The following is a 12,346-nucleotide window of genomic DNA, read 5'->3' on the forward strand; positions in this document are numbered from 1 at the left end:
AAAAAAAAAAAACATGAAGATGCATGTATAAGATTAGAGATCCTATCCGTATATATGAATTAAGGAGCTCTACTCTTTTTACGGAAAATATTTGCAAAATATGGATGACGTTCTACAATATGTATATATACGTTCTACAAGAGTACGTACACATGAAAATTAAATATATCCTATTTACATAAGTTTAATTAGATTCAGATATTGGATTTTTTTGCTCGACTCTTATTCTACCCGTGTATAAGAAATTCAAGAGTTTGAGCAAATGAGAAACTGAGAAAATTGAATCAGAACCATGAAAAGAATTTGTAATACAGGCTGGATTGAAACAAGCAAAAACAAGATGATCAAATGAAAACAAGCAGAGAATTCAGATTCAACTTTTTGGTGACAAGAGCTTTGGTTCTACAATAGATAATCACTAGATTCTAATAAAGGCCTTTATACAATAAGTTACCAATACATACATACGTATACAGTATATATACATATATACAATTCAAGCTTATAATCACCACATGAATAAAACCGAGGTATTGAATGATTGTAAATTAGAAACAATTTCCAGTTGCATCCATGAAATAATTGATCTTGTCAAAATGAAAATAATATTTATATGCAATTCTACAATTGTAATGCTAGGGGGGCTAAATTTATAAACAAAATTGTGTAAGCTAAATAACATGGAAGTTTATGATTCGATCATTACTCAAGTGTTGATAAACGTGTTCATTTATATTGATGACATGTTATTTAGTTTGCAACGTTTGTTTACAAATTTAGCCTAGCATTATACATATACATACATATATATAGACCCTTTATGCAAAGGGATCCCCATTTTTTCCAAAAAATAGGAACTAGGTGTGGGGCCTACTCCACATTGAACTTCAACGATCCGAACCATCTAGCTTGTAATCTCGATTCATAGATCATCTTTGCAAAAATTCAATTCAATCCAAAATCATTTGCCTATTTAATCATCACGATAAAATTTCATAGTTTCTTATATAACAAAGTATACATTATTGAATCCAATTAGATGTCTTAAATATTTCCAATTTGGCCAATACTTTGCAAGGATGATATTTGAGATACAACTTGAAAAATAAACGGTTCGGGTTGTTAAAATTCGATGTCGTGTGGACCCCTTAACTAATCCCTATTTTTATAAAAAAAAAAAAAAAATGGAGATCCCTTCCCTTAAAGGCTTTATATATATATATTTATATGAGATGATGACATCATAAAGTTCATGCTTTTGATTTTCCTATATGATGATGACATCATAAAGTTCATGCTTTTGATTTTCCTTATTTTACTAGTAGTAGAGGCTTTTCACAGAATCTAAATCAGACCATAAATAAGGTCATCTCCAATCGATTCAGCCAGAGGGTTATAGGGCTAAAAATAGCCCAAATGACATGAAAACCGTCTATAACCTAGGGCTTGTGAGCCCCATCGGGCCAAAATTGTGCAATCAGGCCAACCGCCTGGCCCGAACTAACCAACCAGCCAGCCCGACGGCGGCCCAATGGTTCAAATCCAATGATTACCTAGCATCATCAACAACTAACTGATGTCATGCCGACACTAAGTTACCGTTGGATTTGATTTTTTTTTTTTTTTGGGGACAAAATTTAAAAAAATAATTTTTTTTTTTTTGTTCTTCCTATAACTACCTAAGCCATTAAACAACATTAAACAATATTAAACAACATTAAATAACGTTAAACTTAAACAACATTAAATAACATTAAACTTAAACAACATTAAAGAACACAATCTCCACCCTAGTACTACTTGGGGAAGTTATTCAAACTTAAACAACATTAAAAAAAAAAAAACATTTAACAACATAAAACTTAAATGCCTACTTCATGCTTCTTTTGGCCTAAAGACGTGCATCAAGATGCTGTTGTAAGTACTTATTTGTGGCACGCAAACGTATCATCCTTTGGTGCCTCATGTACTCATTTAAAAAGATATTACCAGTTCTTACACTACTAGAAATTTGGCTATAAGCCACCCTTTTCATTTAGTGGCTATTGTCAAGTGTTGCCACTCACATTGGTGGCAAACCTCTATGGCCACCAAGCACCCACTAAACTAAAGAGTGTGGCCTATGTATAGGACTCTATTGTAACAATGGCTACCAATATTGCATTGGTGCATTTCCTGCAGTGCCACCCTTATTCACATCGGTAGCAAAATTGCAAAATAATATTAAAAAAAAAAGATGCCCTGTGTGGGCACCCAGATTTGAATAGGAATATTTCCTTTTATTTTATTTTTTTATTTTTTGGTGAGGAAACAAAATTGTAAGATCTTTGATATAAGAATATACTACAAATTTGCAAAACTGATCTTTAATACAATTTTGAACAAATTTTGGGATTCAAACTTTGAGAAGTGTTTGAACACTCTGTTTCCAAAGAGCTTAATCATGTCATGCCAATCTCTCTTTGGCGATCAAACCATTGTCTCTCCAGGTGGGTTGTTTGAGCTAGGTTTCTTCAAACCAAGTCAGCTTTCAAACTACTATATAAGTAAATGGTACTCCAAGCAAGTAGTATCTGAAAGGACTGTTGTTTGGGCAGCAAATAGGGAAATACCAGTCAAAGGCAGCAGCAGCAAGAGCAGATGATGATGATGATGATGCTGCGATGGGAGTTCAAACTAAACAACAAAAAATTAGAGAGAATTGAAGCAAAGAGATACCCCAAAAAATTACATTCACATATCCCAAAACAATATAAAAAAAAAGAACAGAAATCTGGAAGAAGATGAAAAAATCGATGCAAAACTCTGCTGCACTGAATAAAATCAAAGGCAAGTCCTGATCGTCAAATTTCGAGCACAAAGAGCTGATCGCTAGAAAAAAATACAAAAACACATTGTTACTGAAGTTTTACTTGTAGCTCATTAGCATAGGACCATGCAGATGACTCTAGATTTTTACACAAATCTGGAGGGCACCAAGACTACCAACCATATGCTTAAAGGAACTTTAATTTGTTTGCATAACTACCTGCTAACCAAATCTTGAGCATATTGATAAACCAGAAATTTAAACACATAAGCGGCCAGATTGCAAGCACGAGACTAATTCCATACCTCAAACCGAAGGCTACGTGCTGTCTAGCAGTCCAAACCTTGATCCTTGATAAATTGAACTTCCTTCTTTGATCTAGCAATCCAAAAATAGATAAATTAGGCAACATGTCATATCAATATAACACACCTATACGTACACACACATATCAAAACAGCCTACATTCAGATTTGCATCATATCCTTGTTTCTAACTCTCTGGGGAATTTTCACAAACACCCAATAGGCAAGATTTGCTTCAATATAAAAGAAATCTGATTTAGTCAGTGATCTCAATTGCTTGTATATCTGAACGACCATGCTTGTTAGTCAGTCATGTTATAGGATGTATTTAACACTTACCAAGCGGTTCTAAAACAACATCCTACATACATATTATGTTGCCAAACTATGAATCAAGATAGAACTTTCCTACTTTGGTAATGTAATCTCCTAGTCTAGTTACGATTTGGTTCCTGTATTTTGACTTGAAAACAATTTTGGTCCCCTAGAAGTTGTCGATGGCTCCCGAATTGTAACTAGAAAAAAACTCAACACAGCTATGAAAAATTAAAACTCGAGGCACCAAAGCGTGAGAAAAAAGAAACCAAAATAGTTAAATTTACCCTTTTATATCATACATACCATTAAAATTTTGTTTAGAGATAAAAATGGTAGTCATAGTAGAGAATCCAACTTGACCAAAGAAAGTGGATTTCCTCACTTTCTAGTGCTAATATATTTACCATGCTTGAGACTACAAAAGCTTTATAAAAGCAGTTGCTTCTTTTTTAATTGTCCATCAAAATATTGCAACTGCAGATCCTAGGAATTTTAAAAAAAATTCCAAGCAAGAGATAAAATGTGATAGTTGTGGTTAAGGAGAAAATCACCCTGTTCACCTTAATTTTTTTAGAAGAACCCTCTTCACCTTAGTTTCACCCACACCCTTCCAAGGCTTCCATTCTTCTCGGCCCAGGTTGAAACCAACCTTGATTCACCTTCCTTATCCCCAATCTTCGACATGCATACAGAAAATGGAATTAAATTTGAAATCTAGAATCGATCCAAAAAAAATCACTTACACTAGGGAACAACCATGAGGAGAGGATCATTTTTACCTCTTGGTTGAGGTCCAATTCAGGCAGACTTCGCCGGAAATTGGCCGGAATACCTATGGTCACCGTTTCTTAGATCTAAAATTGAGAAAATTCGGCTACAAATTTAGAGAAACTAACTAGAGGGTTGGAAATAGGAACGGAAGAGGATTCTGAAGGTATAGTTTGACGCTCGTTGGTGATCGGAAGACGGAGCCGCTACTGCATGAAAGAGAAGAGTATACGGGAGGGAGGAGAGAGAGAATGAAAGGGGAAGCGAGCGGAGGGAATGAAGGGGAGGAGTTGGACTTTTGTGAAGGGAAGAGAGGTTTAATGGTTTTTTTATTTGTTTTATTGGTGTTCAATAAATTGTATTGGTGCCCAGTTAATCACAAATGCACAAAAAAGTATTTTTAAGAAATAAAGTTAGTTAACATACATCAAAATTGGTGGCTGATTTTTTTAGGCCATTGATATCAATGGCATCCCACTGTAAAGCCACCAAAAAATAGTAAGAGTAGCAACTTTATATCTATGGCCACCAATTGCAAATGGTGGGCAAAAAATGGTATGTAATGAGCATAATTCTAGTAGTGTTAGATCCAAAGGCAAATTAGGCCCATCATATATTTTTACACGAGCCCTCCTTGACCTATTTAGATCATCTTAGTCGTCATCAGACTCTCCATCAATATAGCCATCTCGCTCATCCTCCACAATCATGTTGTGTAATATGATGCACAACATCATGATGGAGTTCAATTTATCTCGACTCCACCCTCTTATCGATTCCTTAATGATTTTTCACCGTGCTTGTAGAATATAGAAAACTCTCTCTAACATCTTTTTGATATGCCTTTTGGTGTAAGGTAAACCACCTTTGGGCGTCATCCACAGGGTTTGCAATTGCTTGGACAAGTATCGCCTACTTTTGGTAGATGTTATCTGCCAAGTAATACCCCATATTGTACTGACGCTCGTTAATGTAGTAGTCAAGTTAAGGTGATTTACCCTCCGTCAGGTTTTTGAAAAGGGGTGAATGCCCAAGTACTGTAATGTCATTTTGGGATCCTGGGACTCCAAAGAAAGCATGCCAGATCCATATGTCAAACGAGGCAACCGCCCCTAACACAATAGTTGGCTTTTTTGATCTTTCGCTAAAGCTTCCTTGTCATCTGGTGGGACAGTTCTTCCACCGCCAATGCATGCAATCTAATGACCCTATCATGCTCGGAAAGCTACAATCTTTAACTTTGTGAAGAAACTGATCCAAATCTGCTTCATTTGGTTCACGGAGGTACTCCTCTTTGTAAATCTAAACAACCATGTGATAGAATTCAGCAAGATTATCAAGGCATGTAGACTTAGACATACCATATGCATCATTCATCGCATCAGCTGGGGAGGCATAGATCAGCATTCGGAGTGCAATAGCAACATTTTGATTAGGTGAAAAACCAAGGCAGCCTACTATGTCCTGCTTCTGTCGAAAGTATGGATTGACATGTTGGACATCATGAAGTAAACGCCCGAAGACATGACACCTCATCCGGAAGTGACGTCTAAAATCGTCTTCTGTGTACACCAAGTGGGGGTTGAAGTAGTTGTTCATCAGAGTCTCATACACCATCTCTCTATTTTGTGGTTTGTAAGAGCGACCAGCAACAGAGCCACCCCATTGAGGTTGTTCTTCATTTGGCTCACACGCCATGACCCCGGCCATTGTTGGCATATATCTTGTGTTGCGCCATGCTTCATCTTCTTCATCGGACTCCTCATCTTCTCATCTCATATGAGCCCATTTATCTTCCAATTTGGAATTGGATGAGGACCCCCAGTTGGAATGCAAAAAGGATCCAAAGTTGGAATTCATTGCAAACTTGAATTGAAAGAGATATTGGAAAGGGCAAACATGGTGTGAATTATAGCCCAATATCCACCATATTTATGGACATTGGAAGTTGAAGATAAGAAGTGCCACCCATATAAAAATCCTATCTAAAATTCGTACAACCAATTACATCTCAACACGTGGCACTCGAAATCCTATTCAAAAAATTATTGAGATTACATATCAACAAGAAATCTGGAGAGTTACTCACATATCGACTTGTGTCACTCGAAATCCTATTTGAAAAATTATTGAGATTACATATCCAAAAAAAATATGGAGAATTACTCACATATCGACACGTGGCACTCGAAATCATATCCGATAAATTATTGAGAATACATATCAACAAGAAATCTGGAGAGTTACTCATTTAAGCGACACGTGTCACTCGAAATCCTATCCGAAAAATTATTGAGATTACATCTCGAAAAATTATTAAGGTAGTTTAATTTAAGTAACCATATTAATTCAATTAAAGTAATAAATTATGTTTGGCCTATGATTTTTTGGCCCCCTCGGTTAGAGATGATTTTTTTTATCACAGAATTATGTTTAGCCTATGGTCCTTTGACCCCTTCTGTTGGAAATAGTAAAAAATATAACTTGACACTGTTTATTAAAATATTAGTTACTTGAATAACCATAAGGCTAAGGGGAGCCATTTGGTCCAGATGGCCTAATAATCCTACGTTGGACCGAAATGATTAGCAGAATGAATAGATCCTCTAAGAGTTAAAAGTGGCTTCACGTACCCATCCTCTAAGAGTTAAAAGTGGCTTCACATACCCCACTACTTCACTGAAAGGAAAAAGAAGGTTTTCTCCTACGGCTTATTTCTTCTCCCAAATAATGATCAACAGCACTTTAATTATACAAAAATTTGAAGACATGTTTAATCAAGTTGACTAAAATAATGTGATTCTCCCTCTCTATACACCCAAATTCAAATCGTCTTTCCAGTAATTGTCATTTGTATCTGGCAAAAGTTTCTACCGTTTGAGAGAAAAATTAAATTCTTAAATCATTTATTTATAATAGAATCCTAGAGGAGACACAACGTCATCCAATCACAGACAAGGTGTCGGCCAGATTGAATAATTTAAGCAAGATTTCCCTCGATTTTTATAGCTAATTTGCACTTTTAACTATGAATTACTAGCAGACATGTTTTCCTAACTAACTACAGCATCAAAATATGGTAAGTAAATGCGAAGATTTTGCCATATGGCCAATAAATTAAATGTTTCTTTAGGTAATTAACCATGTTTCACGAAATTGGAAGTCTCACTAGATTCCACAATATACGTTCACAGCTTTTTTTGCTGCAGACTCTTTGCGGTATTCCACTATTTCTGTTTGGTTCAGCAACATCTGACTATCTGATACTGATTTGACAAATACGGAAAGTCGCATATGAAGTTTTACAAGCAAGAATATATTATTTTATATTCGTCACTAAAGGGTGCATCAAACCGATAGTGACGCCAGTTCCCTAAATGACACGCATGACATGCACCAAAGTAAATACCTCTCACATTTATCTCACAAGTAAATAACTAGAGTGCTAAGTAGAAGAGTGACTGATTTAGGCATGGTTGACAGAAATTCTGGAGAAAATTTCACTCGGAGGAATGATTGTGTACCTTGTTTAATTGGATTTTTCTTGAAGAACATCACTATGCTTAAAAACTCCGAAATATTGTAAATTAGCATATGTTGTGAGCTAGTGAAGGGTAGAATATGCCTTATGATCGATCGAAGGTGAAGGTCCTGTGCCACTTGAACTCAAATATGTTGAAAAAGTTGTGTTTCTCTTAAATTTTTCCGTAAGAAGAACATACATATCAATACCCCTAAACAGTAAAGTAGGAAAATGTGGTAGCATAGAGAAGGGGAAGCAAAGGAAGTCAGAGATAAAAGAGACTTGTCCCAATTGACAACACACAAGCCTTGAAGAAAGTATAAATGTAGTGCTCGACATATATATATCTGACATGTTTATATGATCCTTGTGTAAAGTCCTGTCAATAAGCTATGTATATTTACACCAAAAAAGAAAGAAAGAAGGGAAGGTCGTTGCAAGAAACGAAGTAAACTGAGTTAACTTGGAGTTTCCAGTCACATCTTTCGAGAAATTTGTACTTGTACCTCAGAGAAAGAGCAAGTGCAGAAAGAAAAAAAGGAAAAGGAAAAAAAAGTATTTCCAAACCAAGATCAACAATATTCTGTAATTTGTTTGATAGAAACCAGCATTCACCACTAGGCATCCAAATATTACTTAGATTAGTGTATTTTCTCTCTGCACTCAAGTATAAATAATATTTTTTATAATCTAAATGATTTTATTGTTGAATACCACTGATATATATCCGAAATAAGCACAACAGTAATACTGTTTTTGCATAAAAAAGCTGACTCAATCAGAATAATTTCCCACAGAGATGATAGATCTAATTAGTGAAATCAAAGTGATACACAGATAAGAAGACCAGAATTATTTCATGAAACACAGGTCTTTTTAGCTAGCATAGCAGTAGTGGCTACCAACAACCACATATGATAAATTAACTAAAACCCTAATTTGACAACATCCAAAATTAAATACCGCATAAGTCTTAAAAGATTTAAGAAAAAAGAAATATAATACCGGCCCTCACTTCCGTTGATGATAATAATAACAGCTAGCTTTGCCTTATTGTTGACTGGGATAATGGTGATGATGATCTGGCGGCGGCAGAGGCGGTGGAGGCAGCTGTTGAGGCAGAGGCGGTCTCTTCCGCTTTTTCTTCTCGTAGCTGATGCCTCTTGCTTTGGACTGCAAATCACGAACCTCACGAAGGTAAAGCCTCACGGCTCGAGCACCAAAGGGGTTGGCTTCAGGCTTGCCTCCGTTTTCTTCGAAGGCGGCGCGGAGGCGGCCGATGAGGGCGTCGAGGCTTCCCCACGCCTGGCGCAGCGGGCAGGGGCAGGGAGCTGGAGGGTTTGGATGGCCGTAAAAGGGGCAGATTGGGGTGTGGACTTTGGTCTTGCCAAACTGGTCAAGGTACCGGAGGAATTCGAGAACGTGAGCCCCACTGCACCAGGCGAGAGAGAGCGGAGGGCGGTGGTTCTTGAGGTACTGTCCGAAGGTGTTCCAGTCACGCCGCTTTTGGTTCTCGTAGCGGCTGCTGGAACCAGGAGATGATGACGAGGAAGGAGAAGATGAGCTTCCAGCAGCCGCTACCAGATTACCAGTGGTAGTACTACTAGCAGTAGCAGCACTGCTGTTCATCGTTGTGGACGTGTTGATAATTAGGTTATGGCTCGATGCCATGGTGATCTCATGGTGGTGAGAGCTCGAACTTCCATCCATATCTTGGATTGAATCCATGGAATTAGGGTTTCTAAAGGTTTTGTTTTAAGTACTCTTGATCTGTTGTTCTAGGGTTTCTTCTGAAGGAAAAAAAGAGTGTTTTATAATAATGAAAGCTTAGTAAACCACACTGATGAAGAAGGGGAGGTAAAAGAAGACAAAAGGTCTGGCAATTGATTGATATTACAGAATTTCCATTTTCTGAAAAGAGGTGGAGAGAGGGAGGAAGAAAGAGAAGAGAGAGAGATAGAGAGGGGAAGGGAGCTGGAAATGGTGAAGCAAAAGAAGATTTTTTGTGCTGAGTTAAGAGGGAAGTGAAGAGATTGATGGGAGAGTACAAGCAAGCATGTGAGAGGACTACTGTTGCCCTTGACTACTCTATCTCTCTCTCTCTCTCTCTCTCTTTTGTTGTGGTGTTTTTGTTTGGTTTGATTGAGCAATATTACTATACAGAAGAGATTGGAAGAGTGATGGACGGATAATTGGTGCAGCTTTCAGCTTCGGTTTTCTTAAATGTTAAGGGACTGGTTGTTTCCTAAAAAGGGTGGAGCAAACTCAACTCTTAATAGTAGATGATTACAAGTATTCTCCTCTCTTCTTAAGAGAGAGGAAGGGAGAGGAATTTTGATTTTAGGGTTTTTTTTTGTGAAAATAAAAAGGGATTTGGACAGTAAGTTGCAATGGAGACAGGAAAAAAGTTTCTAGGAGGTAAAAATTAAGGGAATAACATGATTCTGTTTCTTTCCCCCTCTTGTATGTTGAATTGAATGACAGTTCGTATGATGAAATGGCCATAATACCCTTTGTCAAATTAATTTTCTTTCCCATTTTTTATTTTTCTTTTCCTAAATTCAAAGCTATAATTTCTGACACGTGAATTTGGCCCCATGCCGCCTTTAAAACACTTGAAAGTTGAAACAGTGGCGTACCGCCTATGTATGGAATCCGGCCCCGTGCATGGGTTCTGATTTTCCACAACCCCTCAATGGGAATTTTGAGAGAAAATGATAGCAATTTTATTATAACGTTAAGAAAATTTACGAACTTATTTCTTATTTATTTTTGAAATTATTTTCTTAGATTAATGACTCGAAATTTAAGATATTAATGTTAACTTTGATCAATCTAAAAGCTACTATATTGGCATATTTGTGAGTGTGACAAGTATGAAAAGTAATAAAGAAACGCAATCAAATCTTAATGTCATCATTCACCAAGCTCAACAGAGAAGAAACACTTTGGTAGCACTTTCACCTGTTTGAAATATTTGCAATGTTTTAAAAATACAACACAACAAAAATGTATGAAAAGTGATCTATACATTATACTCTTTACCCTATGCATTTATCAAATTTAAATCAAAAGATAATTAATCGACAAATATAAGAAAGAAAAAATGTGAACGTGAAAGTAAGAAAGGATTGACAAATATAAGGTGCCTTATGTATTCGTTTTCTTCTTCCTCTTCACTCTCTCGTTCCTCATCTTTTTTATCTCATCTCCCTCTAGTCTTTCCTTTTTGAGTCTTGAACCAAATGTAAAATGAGCATTTGAAGTTATTAAATTGCTCTTACTTCTTTAAGATGCCTTATGTAGCGAATGTTATAACACCTCCTTCATTAAGTTCGAAACTCATCCAAAATGAAAGTCCTACAAAATTTTAACGAGTCCATAGAAAAAATGAGTTCTTAGTCTCAGTTCACTTTAGTTAAACATAATAAGAATAGGTTTGATTGATGTTATTGTCAATATAATTAATAATGAAAGTGATGGAAATAAGACTATTATCTCAAACGTTAACACTATATCTACACCTCTAGTATATTTGTGCAAAACAGTATATACATATGTAGACGTATTTTTCAAGAATATCCCATATAAGTAGGGTTTTCCTAGAATTTGACCTAAAATATATAAGTGAAAAAAAAATGTGGTCTACGTATGTCTGTAATTACATAAAATATAAGGTGTGCTATGCACACCCTTTTTTACTTCTTACACACCTTTTTAATTTTTGACTGTCGATCAGATAAATTGAAGAAAATCAAATAACAGATATTAACAAGGGGTGTATGGATAGTACACCCTAAAATATATATCTCTCGACATTAAATTTTTTTTCTTTCCTCTTTGTTTCCCATTGTTAATCCTAAATTTAGAAATCTATTGAGATATGATTCTGTATTTTTCACATTCAAGTGATCATAAAATAGGGTCGAATGGTAAATTGAAAATGTCATGCCCTATCAAAACATGCATTGCAACTGCTACTGGAGTACTATCTAAGGTCTTCTCTAACTAAAGGATCCAGAGGGTCGAAAATAGCCCGAAAACCGTCTCTAGCCGAGGGCTAGGCCAGAGGGCTCGTGGGCCCCACGGAATCTGAAAGGGCCAAAGAGCCAACCAATTGGCCTAATCCAGCCAGCCCCGGGTTGGGCCAGAAGTTCTAGCATTCATGTCGGAATATTCCTGTCGGTTATATCCGACAGGAATTCTAGGCCAAATTTCAAATGCAACGGCTAGCTGACTTCAGCTAGCCATTATTATTTTTTTTTTTTTTTTTTTTTTACAGTTTTTTTTCGACTTCACCCTCATGTCGGTTCGCTGATGATCTTCCACCGTGCTTGTAGAATATTGAAAGCTCTCTCAACATCTTTACGGTATGCCTTTTGGTGTAAGGTAAACAACTTTTCCGCGTCATTCCTAGGGTTTGGAATTGCTTGGACAAGTGTCGCCCACTTTGGGTAGATGCCATCTGCTAAGTAATACTCCATATTGTATTAACGGTCGTTGATGTAGTAGTCAAGTTGAGGTGCTTTAGCTTCCGTCAGGCGATTGAAAAAGGGTGAACGCCCAAGAATTGTAATGTTATTTTGGGATCCAGGGAGTCCGAAGAAAGCATGCCAGATCCAT

The 12,346-nt window shown here is 36.5% G+C and overlaps 1 protein-coding gene and 1 long non-coding RNA gene across 2 annotated transcripts; both read right to left on the bottom strand.

Annotated features, from left to right (window-relative positions):
* Positions 1 to 2,050: 2,050 nt before the first annotated feature.
* LOC137736555 (uncharacterized) lies at positions 2,051 to 4,565 on the bottom strand. Its single transcript, XR_015952664.1, has 3 exons — positions 3,993 to 4,565; positions 3,115 to 3,187; positions 2,051 to 2,676 (listed from the first exon to the last, which is right to left on the bottom strand). It is a non-coding gene; the product is annotated as an uncharacterized LOC137736555 (long non-coding RNA).
* Positions 4,566 to 8,507: 3,942 nt separating this feature from the next.
* Positions 8,508 to 10,073, bottom strand: LOC137729829 (protein LIGHT-DEPENDENT SHORT HYPOCOTYLS 4). The gene has a single exon (XM_068468873.2). It carries the CDS (start codon positions 9,449 to 9,451, stop codon positions 8,774 to 8,776), a length of 678 nt encoding a protein of 225 aa, XP_068324974.2. The 5' UTR covers positions 9,452 to 10,073; the 3' UTR covers positions 8,508 to 8,773.
* Positions 10,074 to 12,346: the final 2,273 nt, after the last annotated feature.

Source organism: Pyrus communis, chromosome 10 (genome assembly GCF_041283825.1).
Source record: "Pyrus communis isolate YQ-2024b chromosome 10, ASM4128382v1, whole genome shotgun sequence".
Classification (NCBI taxonomy): Eukaryota; Viridiplantae; Streptophyta; class Magnoliopsida; order Rosales; family Rosaceae; genus Pyrus; species Pyrus communis.

What these genes read in the sequence shown, in the direction of transcription:
- LOC137729829 (XM_068468873.2), bottom strand. Translation starts at nt 9,451, where the DNA reads ATGGATTCAATCCAAGATATGGATGGAAGTTCGAGCTCTCACCACCAT.